This window comes from Lissotriton vulgaris, chromosome 7 (genome assembly GCF_964263255.1).
Source record: "Lissotriton vulgaris chromosome 7, aLisVul1.2, whole genome shotgun sequence".
NCBI lineage: Eukaryota > Metazoa > Chordata > Amphibia > Caudata > Salamandridae > Lissotriton > Lissotriton vulgaris.
Window position 1 is genome coordinate 323580158 of NC_141695.1, and position 18773 is coordinate 323598930.

Genomic DNA, 18773 nt, shown 5'->3' on the forward strand with positions numbered 1-18773 from the left:
CATGCCATATTTCATGCTAATAATGAAAGATACATTTAACCGTATTCAAATGGTAGTCATTTATATAGTCGAGAAAAAAAAATAATCCAGCCCCAAAAACTCACTCGTTCTTGAGCTGTTGGTGATAAAGAAGAGTCTGCAGCCGAAGGGTGTCATCTTGAAGAAGACGGAGGTCGGAGCTGATCACCATGGCACGCATGTGTTTTTCCATCATGAGCCCTTCCAAAGCCTTCCCAGAAAACACAGAAGGAAAGAGAGAAAACGATGGTCTACACAACTCAAAACACTTGCCCTGTACCCTACAACAACATTTCCAAAGTAGACAGGAGCAGTGATGGATGACAAGACTGCTTAGGTTGTCCAGAGAAAAAACATATTTTATTTATGAAGATATGTATCTCTTATATTTCATGGTACCGAATTTCTCTTTTGCAGCCGCTGGCAATTGATGCACGTGCTCGGCTGGTTGATGTTCTTCAGCTCCTCCAACATTGGCGCCATGGCATGATCTAGCATGTGTTTCAAGTTTTCGGTGCTCACCAAATTCGGGCTAGAAGAAACAGAAAGCAGAGGAAGAGCTGGGCAACAAACTTAAAATGCATGTTTCGAAAAAAAAGTAAATGGTACACTAGCAACACATTTATTGCATGGGCGTTGATCCACCAACATGCCAGAAGTACCGAAAGGGAAGTAATATCCTATACGCTTTGCAGCTTCCTGTTTGCTGCTGAAGGTATATGGGGAGAACAATAAGTGGAAACGATAGAAATTAATAGTAGGGTCCCCACCTTACCACCATTTTACAGTCCTGGGCTTTCTTTTAAAACTCATTATTTTCAGGTGTGTTTGTCAAATTGCTTCTGCTAAAATTAACCAACATCTGAATTCATATGTTTGTTAATGACAAGAAGACATAGTGCCATCTGATAAGCTTTACTTATGAACAGGGCTACTAATTATGAACACCTTGCTCTACGTTACAATATCACTCTGCTCAACGGCATCCCATAGACCACACTCGTTCCCCTGAAAGGCATCCTTCACACAACCGCTAGGCTCATCGAGAAAATCCAAACACGCTCGCCTCATACTAAAGGAGCTATACTGGCTCCACCTGCAAGTCCAGATCAACTTCAAGATCAGCTACATCACATACTAAGCCCTCTACAGCATGACCCCTGTGTAGCAACCCAACAATATCTGGAGGTCAACGACAGACAAAGAGCTCCAACATCGCTTTGAGAAATTGTGTTACTGGTTGAGGGGTATGAAACCCTACTCAAGCAGCAACCACAATCCTTTTCAGAGTCAGCCACAAGCAAACCCCAAATTATGCTCAAAGCTTTGGTAGCTTCGCACAGAGCAGTCAGCATTAATTTAGAGGCAATGTATAAAGTATTTGTACAGCACTTCAAACAATAATAAAGTGAAAACACAACACAAGAAAACACCAATTTAGAAAACAACAGTAAAAATGAACAAATAAATCAAGACCAAAACGAAAAAATCCAATTAGTAGAACCGTAGATATGCAATTTTAATTAATGAAGTGAAAATAGTGCCATGAAGCCCAAAGAGCCCCTCACGGGAGAAAGTGACAAGTGCAGGCCAACTGAGATGGAGTGCGGGTCGGACACAGGGGCCATGTTAGTCCAGTGAAAAGTTACCTTCTTAGTCCAGTGCAAAGAATCCTGTTTGAGGTGAAGGGGGCCACAAGGAACAGGTAATTGTCACGGACCATCGTCGATGTAGTGCAAAGAGAAAGACTGACGAAACGGACGGTCTTCGCTCTAGTGCAAAGGTCCTGTTCTCATCACGACTAGTCAAGCCGTAGCTTCGCTGTGGTGATACCTGCATGCGGTCAATGCTGTAGCACAGAGGTTTGGGTTGACACAACTTCATGCAGACGGGCAGTGTCAGCAACACGGTTTTGGCGCCAATGGACCTGTTTGTGATTGTGAAGAGCCCAAAACCTTCAAATTAACTCCACTGAGGCCACACCAATGGTCCAGAACCTGAGGGGCATCACCTGGCAATCACGGGCTTACTTCAACTTGATCTGGGAACTGGTTCAGGTGGTTGGGAGCCTGCTATGTCCCTGTAGCTCTGAACTAGCCCTTGGAGTCACTCTGGGAGTTCTGGATCCACGTGCAAGTCCAATTCCTCTGACTGAGGCAGGCAGGCAGCAAGGCTGCAATCCAGCCAGGCAGCAGTCACGCAAGGCAGGAGTCCAGCAGGGCAGCAGTCCAGCAGAGTGGCAGTCCTTTCAGCAGCACAGCAGTCCTTCTTCCTGGCAGAATCTTGACAGGTCCAGTGTACTGAAGAGCTGGTGTCTGAGGTCTAATATTTATGCCAGGTGCCTACTTTGAAGTGGGAGAAGCTTCTAGATGTATCCCTTTGAAGTACACAGGTTATCTTCCTCCCCTGCCATAACTCCGGCATAACAACAGGGAGTATGCAGCCCTTTGATGGCGGAAGGATACAGCCTATTCAAGTGTAAGTAAGGGTGTGCCCAGCTCCTCCCTCCCATCCTGCCAGTGATGGCACATCCAGCATACTTAAGCTCTCAATTGTGTGTGGCTGTCTAGGAGGTATACACAAATCACGACTGTTGTTTACAACCAATCATGTAAGGCAGAGACAGGCTACAGTCACGAAACTGCTACAGTGGAAGGGGAAAGAGGAAGCAGGAACAGAGTAGCAGAAGAGGAGGGGCAGAGCACAGCGGATGGCCGGCAAGGAGTGAGGAGACAGGGAGGAAACAGCAGTACAGCAGAGCAGAGAAGCCGAATAGCGGGGGTGGTGAACAGAGGTGACAGATGGGGCTGAAGATGCAGAAGAGTGGCGAGGGTGCATGGATGCGACGAGGAGAAGCACAGAGATGCGGAGCATAGGAGGGAGCAAGCTAGGTGCTGAGGCACACTGCGGAGTGCATCAACACATGTGCCCTCTGGAGTCTTCTAGTAGTCTGCCTCTTGTTTGCCACTTTACCACCTGCTGCCCTCACTTACCTGCCCTGCTGCATGCTTGTTCCCACTGGCCTCTGTGACTCGGTCACAGCTCAGAGGCCACCGCAGCTTACGAGGCCACCCCAGTCTGCACAGCCCTCTCCCTGCCTTAAAGTGACAGCAACAGAGCCTACCCGGTACAAGGTATCGAATGTAGTGCCAGGGGAAGTGGGGGAGCAAAAGTATTGGTAAGGAGGCGGCCACTTTAGGTCCTAATCCAGTATGTACCACCACCCAGCCTAGCCTGGCGTCACCACTGCTCCACCCCACACGCACTTCGAGGGTTTTGCAAATGATCTACAGGCACAGTGAGAAGAGGAACTGAAGGTACACAATCTTCACCTACTACCAGGGGTGGCTCCTCCATTAGGGCGGAGGAGCGTCGCCTCACTGCTTTCTCGCAGTGTGAGAAGCAGAAACATAAAGCAGTAAAACTACCATTTTATGTTTCTGGTTCTCGCACTGTGAGAAAGCAGACGTGTTTGGTTGGGGGCGGGCGGGTGGGCCAGCCTACATAGAGAAAATGCCTCCCAATAGACGCCCAGCTGGGCGGCGCCCCCATCAATCACAATGCTGTTATTGCACCCACCCGCGAATCATGCAGGCCGCAACTGCCTACTTCCTCACAACCGGCTCTACCGACCTCTTCAAGTGAATCTTCAGCAACCCCTCATTGGTAGTGTGTCAGCAACTACAGCACTAGAAGGATGTATTAGGAACCAGAAGAGCATGGCTGAGTGCTCACTAAACTAACTCAAGTAAGCGAAGGGTAGCCGGACACAGGGCATGGGACACTGAGAAGTGGACCAACATGAGGACACCATAGAGTTGAATCCCGCAATAACTCCTAAATACTGAAACTAACATCGAAAATAAGTATAATTATAACGGGCAGCGGTCAGTATCAAGAAAGCTGAACAACCTAATATAGATGGAAACCAACACCATTTGAATGCAACTGTAAATTGATGCATAAAGTCTTATTGACGAGGCGCAACCCAAAAAATATAATAACAAATCTGGAGGACAAGGCAAACAAATAAAAAGCCTGCAATGGAGGAATCATTACTTTGCCATAAATGAAAGCACCACTACTCGAAATTCACATACAATTAAGCACATATTGGAACAGGTTCCCTGCGTTGGTGACAACCAATTGAATAATCCAGGGCCCACATTAGCCCAAACAAGGACACAGTCCTGTAAGGGGTTCTCTGCACCCCCAGTACATACAATTGATACATACTAGCTACCGGCTACTGGAGCACAGAACAACTGATAAAAAAAAGAACTACAACCCCGCCCATAGCCTCAACAGAGAACAGAATGAACAGAGGGTGACAATATCCTCAACAGGACAATAAACAATAAAAGTTCACTTTAACTTTGCAGTTAAGAATTAGAGGAATTACCAGATTTATCGGTCAGCGCAATATCTTCAACTTCAACTCAGGCTTGGAAATTACTGAATGATGGCATAAACCACTCTGGAAGTTTTGTGTTAAGTGAAGCTGACATCAAATTATTGGATGAAACAGAAGTTTTATTACTAAAAAAGGAGGGATGACCTAACCGCAACCAGTAAATGTAACTAGTAACTGCCCAGCAGATACAACAATATTATCATCTATCAACAGGAGCAGCAATCAACACACTGATCTAGCAGTCACACAAACTTGAACTACAGGTGGACTTGCTACAATCCCAAAATCAAAACAAAAATTCTGTTGTGGCTTCTCCGCTAAGGCGGAGGAATGTCGCCCTACTGCTTTTTTTCACTGAAGAAAAAGGAAAAATAAAATTATAATAACTTTGCGGTATTATAATTTTATATCTTCCTGCCGCGGAATCTTGGTGGGGTGGCGCGGGTATGCTCTACTCTCAGAGCAGAGAGGCATGGTGGTCACTATGTAAGTGCAAATCAATGGTCTCCACCCAGGCTGCATTACGGCCTGGTTGAAGAACATGCCCAGGCTCCTATTCCCTGGCTGAGAGCCAAATCACGGCGCTCAGACCAATCACAACACTGCATTGCAGCATGGTGATTAGCTATGGGGCGCCTTCTTATCTTCTTATCTTATCTTAAGGGAGACTTGTATAGCGCTTGTATATCACCTATGGTGATAGGTTTCCTGGCGCTGGGTGGTACTGAGAGATGTAGAGAGGGGGAGCTAGCCAGACTGTGTAAAAAGATTGGTTTTAAGAAGTTTTCTGAATTCCAGCAGAGACATGGAGGATTTGAGCGATAACGGCAACCAATGTTCCCTCTAATATTTTTCCTCTGTGTGCGGCAGTGTAAGGTCTATGTGCACTGCAACCAAGGCTATGTGCGCCAGTAACCAGACCGCACGTGCGGGTGCATCGCCAAATATCACTCCAAACTTGCTTAAAAAAGTGAAAAGAGGGGCATTTTCTCACAAACAGATCCAAGTGAATGTTGTTAAGGCAGGTTTGAAACCGTCCCACATGTCAATTTAAAACCTTGGCAGCTATGTTGCTGCCTTTCTATTCTTAATAGAGCTGGGCTGTGGGTTGATTGTGTGCATCTGTTCAAGTTTTCATGTTAATTTCAGCTCATGATGGGCGCTGCGATTAACATGAAAACTATAACAAATGCAGTTTCAGGGCTGGGTTAGGGTAGGGCTGAATCAGGCTTTCGACTAACGCATTTTATTGCTAGTGTCCACATCACAGCATTAAATGCATTAGTCCTGTATTCTAGCGCCCCTCTGACAATACTGCTTGAGGTACACTGCCAATGAAGCAGCACCAGTACGCTACAATTGTCTAACATATACGAGTATGCAACTGCGCCTTCAAATTTAGACTACTATGCATCAGAGATAGATTGGTTCCCGCATTCGGAGACAGAAGCTTTACAAGCTGAACCCGGGCTGCACACGGCCGGATTTGAATTTAGAACATTTCCCAACCGAAATAATCTCCTGACGGCACACGTAGCAATCGTCTGTGCCAATTAACTACCCGACTAGGACCGGGTTGGAATTATCACCGGCTCCCCGACCACGAGTCACGATCATTTGATCAGCCCTGATGAGTCACAGCCACATGCTGTGATGAAACACGTGTAGGCTTAAGTGATTGATACAGTGAATCCTGAGAAGTGGACACTGTTCACAAATAAAACTCTTTTGAAAAATCTACTTTGGGTGTGATCTATCCGGAATCAATAGAGTACTCAATGAGGAAGATATTTTGAATAAATATAGTGTGCTCTGGTTTCCTGCCAAATACTGCTTGAGGTACACTGCCAATGAAGCAGCACCAGTACGCTACAATTGTCTAACATATACGAGTATGCAACTGCGCCTTCAAATTTAGACTACTATGCATCAGAGATAGAATATTCATGAACAGCGCTGAGCAGGCCTGGCCGCTAGCAGTTTTAGGCAACAATAAAAATGTCATGATAACTCCGGTGATTAATGTTCTTCCTAGAGATAGATGGAGTTTTGTCAAGTGAAAGTTTTAACTCATGGAAAGGTAGCGCAGAGGGCTAATTTGCCTGCTGCAAATAACATGTACCATCCAGATCACAAAGTGCACATAATGTAAATGGGTCAGTGGTTCACTGCTTTTGTCAGTGAGATCCTTTTTATACGTGCAGTTTATAAGTCAAAATCCTAAAATAGAACAGTGAGCTATTAACTTTCATGTGCTCTGCCACCCTACACTGGTATGAGCGGCGCTGTAAATCGAGTTAAATTAATCTGAGTGAGAGTATGGTTATGAAGACTTGAGGGGCACTGTTAAAGGGTGGTAGTGAGGGAGTCAGTGGCGGAGGGAGTCATTGAGAAGGCACCAACAAACATTGTTGCACAGGGCTCCACCAGCGCTCATGCCGCCATTGCCCTTGAGGCCAGTTCGCCTCACCCATTGGTCCCTCCTTTGGCCTTGTTTCAGCAGTAGTAGCTGTAACTCACCAGGGCCCCAACGATGCATGATTTGCAAGCACATCAAACTAAGTTCACAATCTTCAAGGTCTCTCTGCTTCATGCACAAGCACTTTTAACATGTGCTTCCTGCTTTGGGGTCACTGGAATTATGCACCAATGGAGGACAAAATTATGCCGCAGTGTTGACTAAATTATGCAGCAAAAAAGAGGCTGGAATGTAATGCAGTATATTTTCCGATACTTTATTATTTTTACCGACGCTAACAGTCTCTGGAAAAATGTTGCCTTATTAGTAGTAGTACAAGTGTAACATACAAATCCAGCAGTGGCAAAGGTGATCAGTCATCCTTTGCAAAGGGCCGTCCACTTTGCAGAAACACAAGTCACATTTTTTAGTAACATTTAATCCGTTTGAGCTACAAACATCGTCAAATACTGCAGCAGATGATGCATTATACTGTAAATATTGCAGAACCAGAATTATATAGGAAACATTTGCAAACTAGGATATTTTGCCAGTTATGCTTAACTGCTCTTGTGGAAAAAGGGGGAAGTGCTGATGACAGAAGCTGCATGGCTTGGAGACAAATGGTTTTAGTCCTGCCAAGTACCACACATCAGGCGTTAGACTAACGCATTTCAGTGTGGTGCTCCGCGTTGCTGCACTGAAATGAATTGTCAGGCATATGCATAGTCAGCGTGTCGGCATCTGTCACTGTACTGAAGGCTGCCTAAAAGTGTGGCAGCTCGCAGCGCGCCTACTGTGGTGGGCGCAGGCAGGCTTGGAGCACTCACTCACTAACTAAACGCGCCGCGCCGGCCACGAACCCCATACTGTGCCCTCCAACGAACAATGTCCGATGAAAAAGCACCATACAAAGGAACAAAATAAAAAAAATCACAAGAATCCGAAGACTCAACCCACTCCCCAGGGACACCACCTCCCACCCGACAATCACTAACCAGGACACTGCACTGCACCACCCCTCAACCACACATTCCCCCCCAGGCATGTGCTGAGCCACTCTGCACCCCGTGCCCTAGAGTTTATGATTGCTAAGTGAGACTGTGGGAATTTTGTTACTGTAAAGCTGTTGGGACAGTCTGGGCTCGCGGGGATAATTCTGTGGGCGTAACTTTGATGGGGACTTACTGGAATGTAGGGGATTGGAATGTATGTTTTCAATAGTGGGCAGTTATTCGGTTGCTGGCTGCCCTGCTTGTTGTAAAAGACTTACTTGGATTAAACCCCTTAATTCTACCTTGGCTCCTGTCATCTGTGAAGTGGTACATCCCTACAGTGGCGACTAAGATTCCAAAAGTAAGTATGTGTCCAAGGAAAGTGTGCGGAAAGTGAAGGTGAAAGAGGGGGATTGGGTTAGAGTTAGAGTGCCTGGTATAATTACCAAGGGAAATTCGAAGTTTTCTGACCCCAAGAAAGTAGTGTGTGTGAAGGAGCGTGTGTTTAAGTCAGAGGATGGTAAGTGGTAGAACAAGGAGAAATTAGCGGTAAAAAGGGATCTAGGGTGCACACACATTTTGCATGATGTAATGGTAGGAGAGAAACAAACCAGAGGTAATCAGGTTTGTACCATAACTCCGTGGGAAAGCAAATCATCAAGGTGGTTACAAGATTAAACTCCTCATTTCTACCATGGCTCCTGTCATCTGTGAAGTGGTACAACCCTGCAAAAGTATGGGTTTGCAGATTATAAACAAACTGGGAAGTTAAATTCCCATTCAATTACATCCTGGCCCCTAGACACCATGCTTTCTGCTGATTGTAGTGTCCGGCTACACACAGCTACAGATGCATGCACCAGCACTAATAACTTCTGTACAGGGCAACGGAATATGGCAGATAGAAACACTGCCAAAGAGAACATTATGTTGTAGGTTAAATGGCCTACAGTCATTTTCTGCTGCATGGACCAAAAACACCATCCTGTGTGTCACGAATAATTATGCAAGCCAAAAATCTTGGCTTTGCCAATAGTTGCATGGTGCCAGTGCATATTTTGCTCCTGCACAACCTTAAGGGAGTCTTCCATCATCTGCATGGTGGGTGATTTCATGGAGCAAGTGGACAAACACTGAATCAATTCTACATGCTCTTTTTCAAAATATCAATGTTCTTGCTCTTCTACAGTGCGAGACTCTCCTGCCAGCCCCATCTGACCTATAGCTCCGTACAAGAGTTGTGCTGAAAGTCCGGAGATTTTACAAGACAGCTTGAAAAACGTGAATACGAATATATATGCGCTATATTCACCAGCAAGGATTGACATCTTTAAGGGACACAGACTCTAACTTGCTCTACATCAAAGACAATCTCCCACTTTGCAAGAACAAAGACAAGAAATCTGTCAGTTAATCTTTGGCCCATCAGCTGCCTAGCAGAAAGGCTAAAACAATGCATGACCTGGACTGGTCTAGCATGAACACAAATGTTTTTCTCGAACCACAACCAAAACATATGGATCTGTTTAGATCAAAGTTATCCTCATGATTTACTGTGGCATACTGGAAACGTAGGTATTGTTGAACAACTACATGCACCTCCGGACTCAGCTTTTAGAGCAATATTACATGAACTTCAAAATGTACTACAACATTCAAATTTACTTCAGGCTGAAAAACACACCTGAGAATCAGGAAAATGTTACTTCATGCCTAACCATGTATTTGTCATGAAGAAGGAGGACATTCTCTTCCTGTATCTAAACATGGGAACCTATTCAAAACAACATACGTTTCGGAAAAAAACTTGAAAAGCAAATTTCTCAAAATCACTAAGTCATGGCGGAATATGGAGATCAAATTAAGAATAGCAGGATAAATTCTTACCCTACCAGATCTGAATCTAACCTAAATTCCTGCTAGAGCACACTGTTCTATCACATCGACGTCCAATGCTAGGAAGCATCCAAAAAGCAACCTGTAACGCTTTATAAAACTACAAACTAAATAACTTGTCCTCGGGAAGGGCCCAAAATACATTGCTCTACCATAGTCCTGTTATGTGACTGATAAACCTTGTCCAATCTGTCACACACAATTTCCAACCTGGGAAGCGCTAGCATAAATAAATGTCCATATCAATTACACTCTTCTCCAATATGTAAGGTTTTCGTTTTCTTCTTCATTTTTCAAAATTCATGCTTTCTTCATTATAAATCCTTTCACAGTTCAGGTCAAACACAGGGTAACCAAATCATAAAGAGTTCTTCAGCAAATGGAAAGGCCAACAGATCTTGCCAACACGTGTTTCGTCTGGCACATTAAGCCAACGACTTTGTCAGGGGTGAAAACAAACATTAAATAGTCTTAGATAATATTTGGAACAACCCTACATTGAGCATAAAGGATCACTTTACTAGTTATTTAGAAAGTAAGTAGAAAGAACTTACAGAAAAGTGCTGAATGAAGATCACTTTCCAAATGAGGAAATGCAGGCAGTAACATACCAGAATGAATAGAGTAAGAAAAATGAGAGAAAAGCCAACACCTCTAGTGCCAAGAAGTGCAAAGATGTGCAATAACACACCAAACATATAAGTAAGTGAAGATGAAAAAATAAAAGAAAAAGAAAATATACCCATAGTGAACTACAAGACAATGCACACTTACACTATGCATAAAAAATAAGGACCAAGTCAACTTACCAATAAATTATGTGTAAGTAAAGTAATGGTGACACAAAAGAATGGAATGATCCAAAGGCCAAACGACCTAATTGTATCAAAATCCTTGAAAGGAGTAGTTCACAGAGTATTAATCACCATTCAAAATCGCCATAAAAAAGGCTCTCAATTAGGGCAACAGAGTATGTATTGCTTTAATGGATAATGTTCTACCAACATTAGAACCAAGTTAAACGTCTGAAGAGGCAGAAGAAACTACACAGCAAGTCAAAAAAACAAGCCATTACCCTCGAAACGATCAGGAAGGGTATATTGAAGTTATTGCAATCATACAAATAAGTGTGACACAAGACACATTGCACAAAATAATAATCATATGTATCAAGACGGAGCTGCAAAATTAATTAAGGCAGAAAAGTACGACTAGCTGTTCAATATTAATATAAACGGGCCAACGGGGCGCGTGGCTTGCGCGCCGCTTCAGCATGGCGTGTTGCGCTTGAGCTCCGAGGCGAGTTTGTCCCGTTGAGCTAATTTCTCCGTTTCTTGCTGCCCTTGTATGCGGAAAAGGCAACCCTCAGCAGCGGAACATGAAGAGAGCTGTTTGACGATGTTTTCCTGATGTTTTGACCACCGGCTGCATGATTTCTGCCTAACGCTTCAGAGGCGCTCGTCTTCCTCACGAGCGGCCGCCATTTTCCCGCTCTTGACGTTGCTGACATCGTACCTCAGATGCGCCGCTTTGGATACAATTTTGCAGTGTCACTTCGCTGCCCAGTGCGTTTCCTCTATGCGACCTACAACTGGTAAAAATGTTTCCTTTTTTCTGTTATTTTATTGCTGCTTGGCTGGGTCATAAGCTGCTCAGAGCGCTTCTCTCACTGAGGTGCCGATATTTTTCCTACAAACTCATTACTGTGCTCCCCTGCTCTACACATAATTTTGCCGCTAGTACTATCTTAGCGCACACTGAGCTCGGGTTGCTATACCTATTTTTGTGAGATATTCTGCGCAGCTTCTACTTTCCTTTTTCCCTCACGTGATATTCTTGGAGTCTACTTCTTCAACACTGCAATTATGAATCGCTCTACGACCACCAAAGACTCAAAGGATGTTGGCACGTCGTTGAAGAGACTTAAATCAGTCTCTCCGACGCCCGAGTCTCCTCAGTCAGACACTGCCTCCACATTGGACACGATATTAGCGCGCCTTAATGAAGTGCATGATATTGCGCAGTCAACAAAAACTAACACAGACTTGTTACAAGTGGAGGTGTCTGCTATCAGAAATGACTTTAAAGCCCTTTCTCTTCGTGTATCTGCTACAGAATCACGAATCAGTTGTGCAGAGGATGGTATACATAAACAATCCAGGTCCCTCAACCACTTGGAGCGCTCAATGGCGGCATTGCGCAGAGATCTCACTGAGCAGGAGGACCGTAATCGTAGATCTAACCTACGCATCTTTGGTTTACCGGAAGATTCAGAGAAATCATCTTCCTCTATGATAGAGTTTCTATCTCATTGGATTCCGGACACCTTACAAATCTCATTCCACAGAGAATTTGAGATAGAAAGAGCACACCGTGTTCCAACGTTTGGGCCTAAAGCAGCAACCCAGCCGAGAGCAATCATTTTTAAACCACTGCGGCATCAGCATACTGAATTGATTCTTTCTCATATGAGGAAAGCTAAGCAAGTCATCTGGGATGGTCATCGAATCTCCATTTCTCAAGACTTTGCCAGAGACACGGTTATCAGGAGAAAAGGCTTCCTGAACCTTCGGAAACGTCTCTCTGAAATGGGCATTCCTTTTTCGTTTTCTGGTCCTTCTAAGTTCCGCATCACTTATAAAGGACGCTCTAGAATTTTCGATGAGCCAGCGGACTTGGCTACATTCCTGGACAACCAGTTGGAGATAGAGATGGAGATCCAAAGAGCAACGTCGCAGACTCCTGGTGCCTCGGGCACTTGAACTGTTTCTTGTTTGTTTTCTGGATGTATTTTTCTGCATGCCTGATTCTCTCCTCTCTCCCGTAGAGCTTATCTGTTGGTCTTCCTTCTGGAATGTTCGTGTTAAATCTGTTCTTCTTCTTTCCATACTGATTTGATTTTTGTCCGTCTCCCTTGCGTTATACTTGCCTATCTTACTCATGGTATTCTTCCTGAATGTACCCTGTTGTTTCTTTCCACTATTTTCTTAATCTTCTATGCTACTTAATTTCCTGGTATATTTTACCTCTTTTGTTCTTCTCTTTCATGATCATGCCTTTTGTTTTGGTTGGTTTTTCTCCTCTATTCAGAGCTTCTTGTCCAAATTCTCTCTCTTTTATTTCCTACATGTCGTCTTATAACGTTTGCATTACTTTTTTTTGGTTACAGGTCATTTTCTATCTCTCTTTATCTGCCTATTCTGCTATTTTTCCACATTTATTTTCTCATGCGTATCTATATGTTTGTTTCTGCAATTCAGATTCATAGTATTGGTATATACATTTATAGATTGTTCTTTAATTATGCTGTTCTTTTTTAGAATATACATATTGTTCGCCTTGCATATATCTAATGTTCATGATTTACCTTTTATAATTATTTTGCTTACCAATTATTCTAATAGTGTTGCTTAGTATAGATATTTCTCTTGCACAGATGCTATTTTATACATTTGAGTGCTGTAATTTCTTCTTTATCAGTTTTGATATTTACATTATTACGCTATCTTGCGATGCTATGTTTTGATTGTTACCAGTTCCGATTTTTTCCCTGCTATTAGCTATTATATTTCAGTCTGGGCTATTGTTATTACTCACTTTTGCTCCTAGTACGGGTCCCTTACTCGCCTTTTCCACGTTCTCCCTTGCATGATGTTGGTCTCTTTTAGGCCTCCCCTTCTGCTTCTTATCTCTCTCTTTTCTATCCTCTTTTCATCTCTTCTTTCTTTTTCTTTCTCCTGGTTTTCCCACATGGACGCTCCCTCACTGTTTCTTTTGTCTGCTGGTTGGTCCCTGGTGTTTATGACGTTGGTTCTTTTTCTGTTATCAATGTCGTCTCTTGGTTATCTTTATCTGTTTCCATGCCGGCTTTCAATGTTTTATCCCTTAATGTTAAGGGTTTGAATCACCCAGTGAAGAGGTCGAAAATCTTAGATTACTGTAGGTCTCTGTCTGCAGATTTGGTTCTCTTTCAAGAGTCCAAGATCTCTAATAAAGAAGCTTTGTTTTTGAAGAAGGGATGGGTTTCGGATGTTTCTTGCTCTGATGCCTCTGGCAAACGAAATGGGGTTGTTACATTAATTTCAAAGAACTCTGGTTTATCGATACTCTCTTCTGATCATGATTCTGAGGGTCGGTGGCTGCTTTCTAAACTGTCGGATGGTCAACACGATTTATATGTTATGAATATCTATGCTCCGAATATTGATGATCCGGCTTTTTGGAAATCCGTTACCAAAAAATTAAATGACACCCCTCACGCTGGCAATCTCATTGTTGGCGGCGATTTTAACTTACCGATGGACCCTCTCTTAGATAGGAACTCTGCTTTTCAGTTTCGACCTCCTAAATCCCACAAACACATGCTTAACATGTGTTCCATTTCTCACCTTCAAGATATTTGGCGTCTCCATAATCCCACTGGTAGTGATTTTTCTTTCTTTTCTTCGCCTCATTCTTCTCTATCGCATATTGACTATCTCCTAGTTCATTCTTCACTTGTTTCCTCTTCCTCTTCTCCGCTTATACACCCCATTTTGGTCTCGGATCATGCTGCTGTCACTTTTACGTTGTCATCCTTTGCCTCTAAATCACGCGCTCGTTCATGGAGATTAAACACTGAAGTGTTACATGATTCATCTCAGGTTGATGAATTTTCTAAGGCTATAGACACTTTCTTCCGTGAAAACGAAGGTTCGGTATCTTCCCCAATCGTTCTTTGGAACTCCTTTAAATGCACTTTCCGTGGTCAGGTTATTAAATGTATGTCCAAACGAAATTCAGATATTAAAAAAGAACTTACAGATTTATCATCTGAAATTAAAACTCTGGAAGCTTCCTTTCGGCATTCTAAGGATCCCACTTGTTTACAACAAATAAAGCTACTCAAATACAAATATAATACCATTATAACTAAAAGGGCCCATATTGGTGTCCAAGCTCAAAAATCCAAAAAGTTGCTCTTAAAGAATCGGGCTGGGAAGCTGTTGGCTGCTACCTTAAAATATCAAGATTTCTCTTTTAAGTCCTCGCAAATCTCTTCTATTACTGATCACACCGGCTCTAAAAAATTCCAAACAGGGGAAATACTTGAAGTTTTTCGCGACTTTTATAATAAACTATATACCCCTTCTAACCAATCCTCTTTTGACAAATGCCAAGATTTTTTAAAATTGGTTCCGATTCAGTCGGTCTCTGAGGATGACCGTTCTTTTCTAAATAAACCTATTTCCCCCGAAGAAATAGTGTCTGCGATCAAGGCTACTCGTTCTGGTAAAGCTCCTGGCCCTGATGGCTATCCAATACTATTTTATAAAACTTTTCTCCCTTCGCTTGTCCCTAAGTTGCAATCTGTCTTTGATTCGTTTGTTAAGGATGGATCTGTCTCTGGTACGGCTGCTGAAGCCACCATAGTTGTGATCCCGAAAGAGGGAAAAGATCATTTGGATCCTAAAATCTTCCGACCTATTTCTCTCCTTAACATGGAAGCAAAGATTTTTGCTAAAATCCTGGCTAAAAGATTAGAATCCTTTATTCCCCATCTTGTACATCCTTCCCAAACCGGTTTTGTAAAAGGTCAGCTTGCAAGGGACAATATACGCACTTTCTGTCATATTATCGGTGCTGCCAAGCGGTCTCAACTTCCTGCCGCGGCCTTGGCCCTTGATGCGGAAAAGGCCTTCGACAAAGTCTCTTGGCCATTCCTTCGAGCTGTCTTATGCGCGCATAACCTTGGAGACTCTTTCATTAATATGGTAATGTCTTTGTATTCCCAACCTAAAGCTAACATTAGAGTCAATGGTGCTACGTCTTCGTTTTTTAATCTTCGCCAGGGCACGAGACAGGGCTGTCCCTTATCCCCACTTTTATTTTTATTGTCTATTGATCCTCTTCTTTGTTCGATTGAACTACACCCGGATATTAAAGGTTTTTCTTTTGGTTCTCACTGCCTTAAAACCGCTGCATACGTGGATGATGTATCTCAGACGATATTGCCTTAGCCATCCCTGCTATTTCTGACACCATCTCCTTGTTCTCAACGGTCTCGGGTTATACCCTAAATAAGGATAAGACAGAGATGTTCCCTCTTAATGCCTATTGTTTTCCTGCTCATATGGGCTCGGCTGGCTTTAAGTGGCAAGCTACACATCTGAAGTACTTGGGAATCTATTTTTGTTCAACTCTTCATACCACCGTTGCTTATAATGAATCTCAGACTCTCCTCAAAATGCGTCGTCTATTGGATACGTGGTCTCCGAAACATATCTCATGGTGGGGTCGCTTACAAACTCAAAAAATTATGATTACGCCAATTATTAATTTTGTTTCCTCCATGCTTCCGCTTGAATTATCCGATTCCTTTTTTCGAGAAATTGATGGTCTGACTTCTAAATTTCTGTGGAATGGTAAACGGGCTCGATTGGCGTATAAATTTTTACGTCGACCTTGTGATATGGGAGGTTGTAACTTTCCTGATTGGGAGAAATACCAAACTGCATTTTTGGCCTCTCAAGGTGCTTTATGGTTCTCTCCTCCAACTCTTCATGTTCCCTCCTGGTTGCTCATAGAGCAGGAATTAGCATCACCCTTACCTCCTGCCTCTTTCTGTACTACATCTACCTTGCATATTCTGTTTTCCCGTTCTATCATTATTGATACAATTGCTGCGGTCAGGAAATTAGATAAGAAAGTGGCAATTCCTCTACATAAAACTAGGTGGTCATCTATTTGGCGGAACTCCAAAATTAAGCTTAATATTGATCACACCCTCATGTCTTACTGGGCAGACAAAGGAATCTCTCTTGTTCAGCATCTTTATAGTGATTCTGGTGAACCATTACCTTTCTCAACCCTGGCTCAAAAGCACTCTTTAACAAATCTTGACTTTTATACTTTTCTTAAAATCAAGGTAGCCGTTTCTAAAGTTCGTCTTCATCCCTCTTCCTCCTCCATTTCGCTTTTTCACATTTGGCTCAAATCTGGTCATGTTACCTCCAAAATTTATAAATTTTTGTCCTCTGCTTCACTTCCTGCACAGACTGTTGAGCAGCAAAAATGGTCACGCCATTTTGATAACGCTATTACAGACCATATTTCTCCCGAAGCTTGGCAATCCATTGGTAAACTAGCTCTCCGTAATAAAATAGCTATTTCCCTAATGCAATCTAAGTTTTTCTCTATCAATCTCCTCCATTGGACGCCTGTGCGTCTTCATTCGCTCAACCTTAAGGACGATGATCTCTGCTGGAGTTGCGGGTTGGTGGCAGGCGATTATCCTCATATGTTTTTTCATTGCTCCTTGCTTCAACCTTTTTGGGACCTCATTCAGAGACATTTATCTCTTATTTTTCACATTGAGCTCCAACTTTCCTTTCCTTTAATATTATTAGGCCCATTGGCTGCTCCTACTCCTCTCCCTTTAGACCCTTTAGAATTACAGCTACTGGATCTTCTCCTGACTGTAGTGGTCAAAATCATTCTTATGGAGTGGAAATCTTTTTCTTCGGTCTCTTATCATACGTGGTGGGCTTGGGTATCCTTTTTACGCAGTGCTCACACCTCAGTTGACCAGGCACACCTTTCACCTTCCATTTCTAAAGGGGTTTGGACAGCCTTGGACGATTATATGGAGTTGTCCTCGATAGGTTTGGTCCCTCAATTTCCTTTTGATTTGTCTGTCTAATGGTTGTCTGTTTTTGTTCTAGGTTGGGTCAGTCCTGTGGGAATCTTTCTTCCTCTTCTTTCTCTTCTTTCCTCTACTTTTCTCTTTCCTGTCCTCTCTTCCCTTTCCACTTTTCTATTCCTCTCTCTCTTCTTTCCTTTTTTCTTTCTTTTATTCTGCTACCTCCCTTGTCCCCATCTTCGAATTTGATAGTGATACGTTTGCTTATTGTTTGATAAAGGCCATTATTTAGTCTGATCCTCTACCTATAATTGATTGATTTTTAATTTTATATACAGCTATTTTATTTACTTCTCAAGTCTAGCCCATGTTTGTATTTTTCTCTTGTGTCAAATTGTATCACTTATATTGTATTTGGTTCTTACTATTTTGATTGTTATTTCTCTCAATAAAATCTTCTTGAAATCAAAAAAAATATATAAACGGGCCAAAATGTTTAAATATCCTGAATCAATATTCATAAAATATGCATATGAGTATAACAGATAAGAGCACATGAGTACAAAAGCCATATACGCAGAAGTCTGTTAACAAAAACTGAACAAGTGAAAAGGTTAAAAGAGGAACACCCCGCTAATCCATGGCACAGTGGCCCGCACTGTAAGAAATAATAGGAAGGTAACTCAGAATATAAATAATACCTCAGTATAGCGTCACAAGGAACAGGAAAAAGGTCCCAGAGCCCAATAAATCACAAAGGCTCAAACCTAGGGCGTAAAACACGGTGAAAATATAATCTAAAACTTGCTAAAATATAACATTCTTCATAGTAAGAGCCCGACCACCGTCATTAGCATGAACCTGCTGAGCAAATACCTCAGTAAAGTAGATTGTCGTCTATCATCTTCAAGGAACAGTTCACTAGAGCCCAGATTCCGGTACATAACATGAGCTCTAACCTAAAGTATAAAATGACAGAACGGTTGTCCAATCCGTCAAGAGGCTGCTACAGATTGCATTGTACTGTGCCAGTTAGATGCCCCGTTTATAGGCTTCCTGCATGTCTTATCTCAATAGAGCGGAGCTGTGGGGTGATTGTGCGCCTTTCTTAAAGTTTTCATGTTAATGGTAGCGTCCATGAGCTGCAATTAACATGAAAACTTAAAAAAAAGAAAGGCACAGAATCACACCCCACATCCCAGCTCTATTAAGACAAGAAATGTAGCAAGACTACAAACACAGCGTTTGCTTTTTGGTGTGATTCTAAAAGCACACGCTGTGTTTGGTGCTGCATTTTTTTTGTTCTCCGGAGTGTGGCTGAAGGGCATATCGTGTGCTTTTGTTTAAAGCATTTATGTTAATTGCAGCTCG

At 42.7% G+C, this 18773-nt stretch overlaps 1 protein-coding gene across 1 annotated transcript in view; it reads right to left on the reverse strand.

Moving 5' to 3' along the window:
• Window positions 1-408: 408 nt before the first annotated feature.
• The window catches only part of TSKS (testis specific serine kinase substrate), a 308284-nt gene continuing 289919 nt past the window's right edge, over window positions 409-18773 (reverse strand). Inside the window, exon 9 of the mRNA XM_086930159.1 lies at window positions 409-550. Within this exon, the coding sequence (XP_086786285.1) occupies window positions 409-550 (142 nt within the window). The remainder of the gene's footprint in view (window positions 551-18773) is intronic.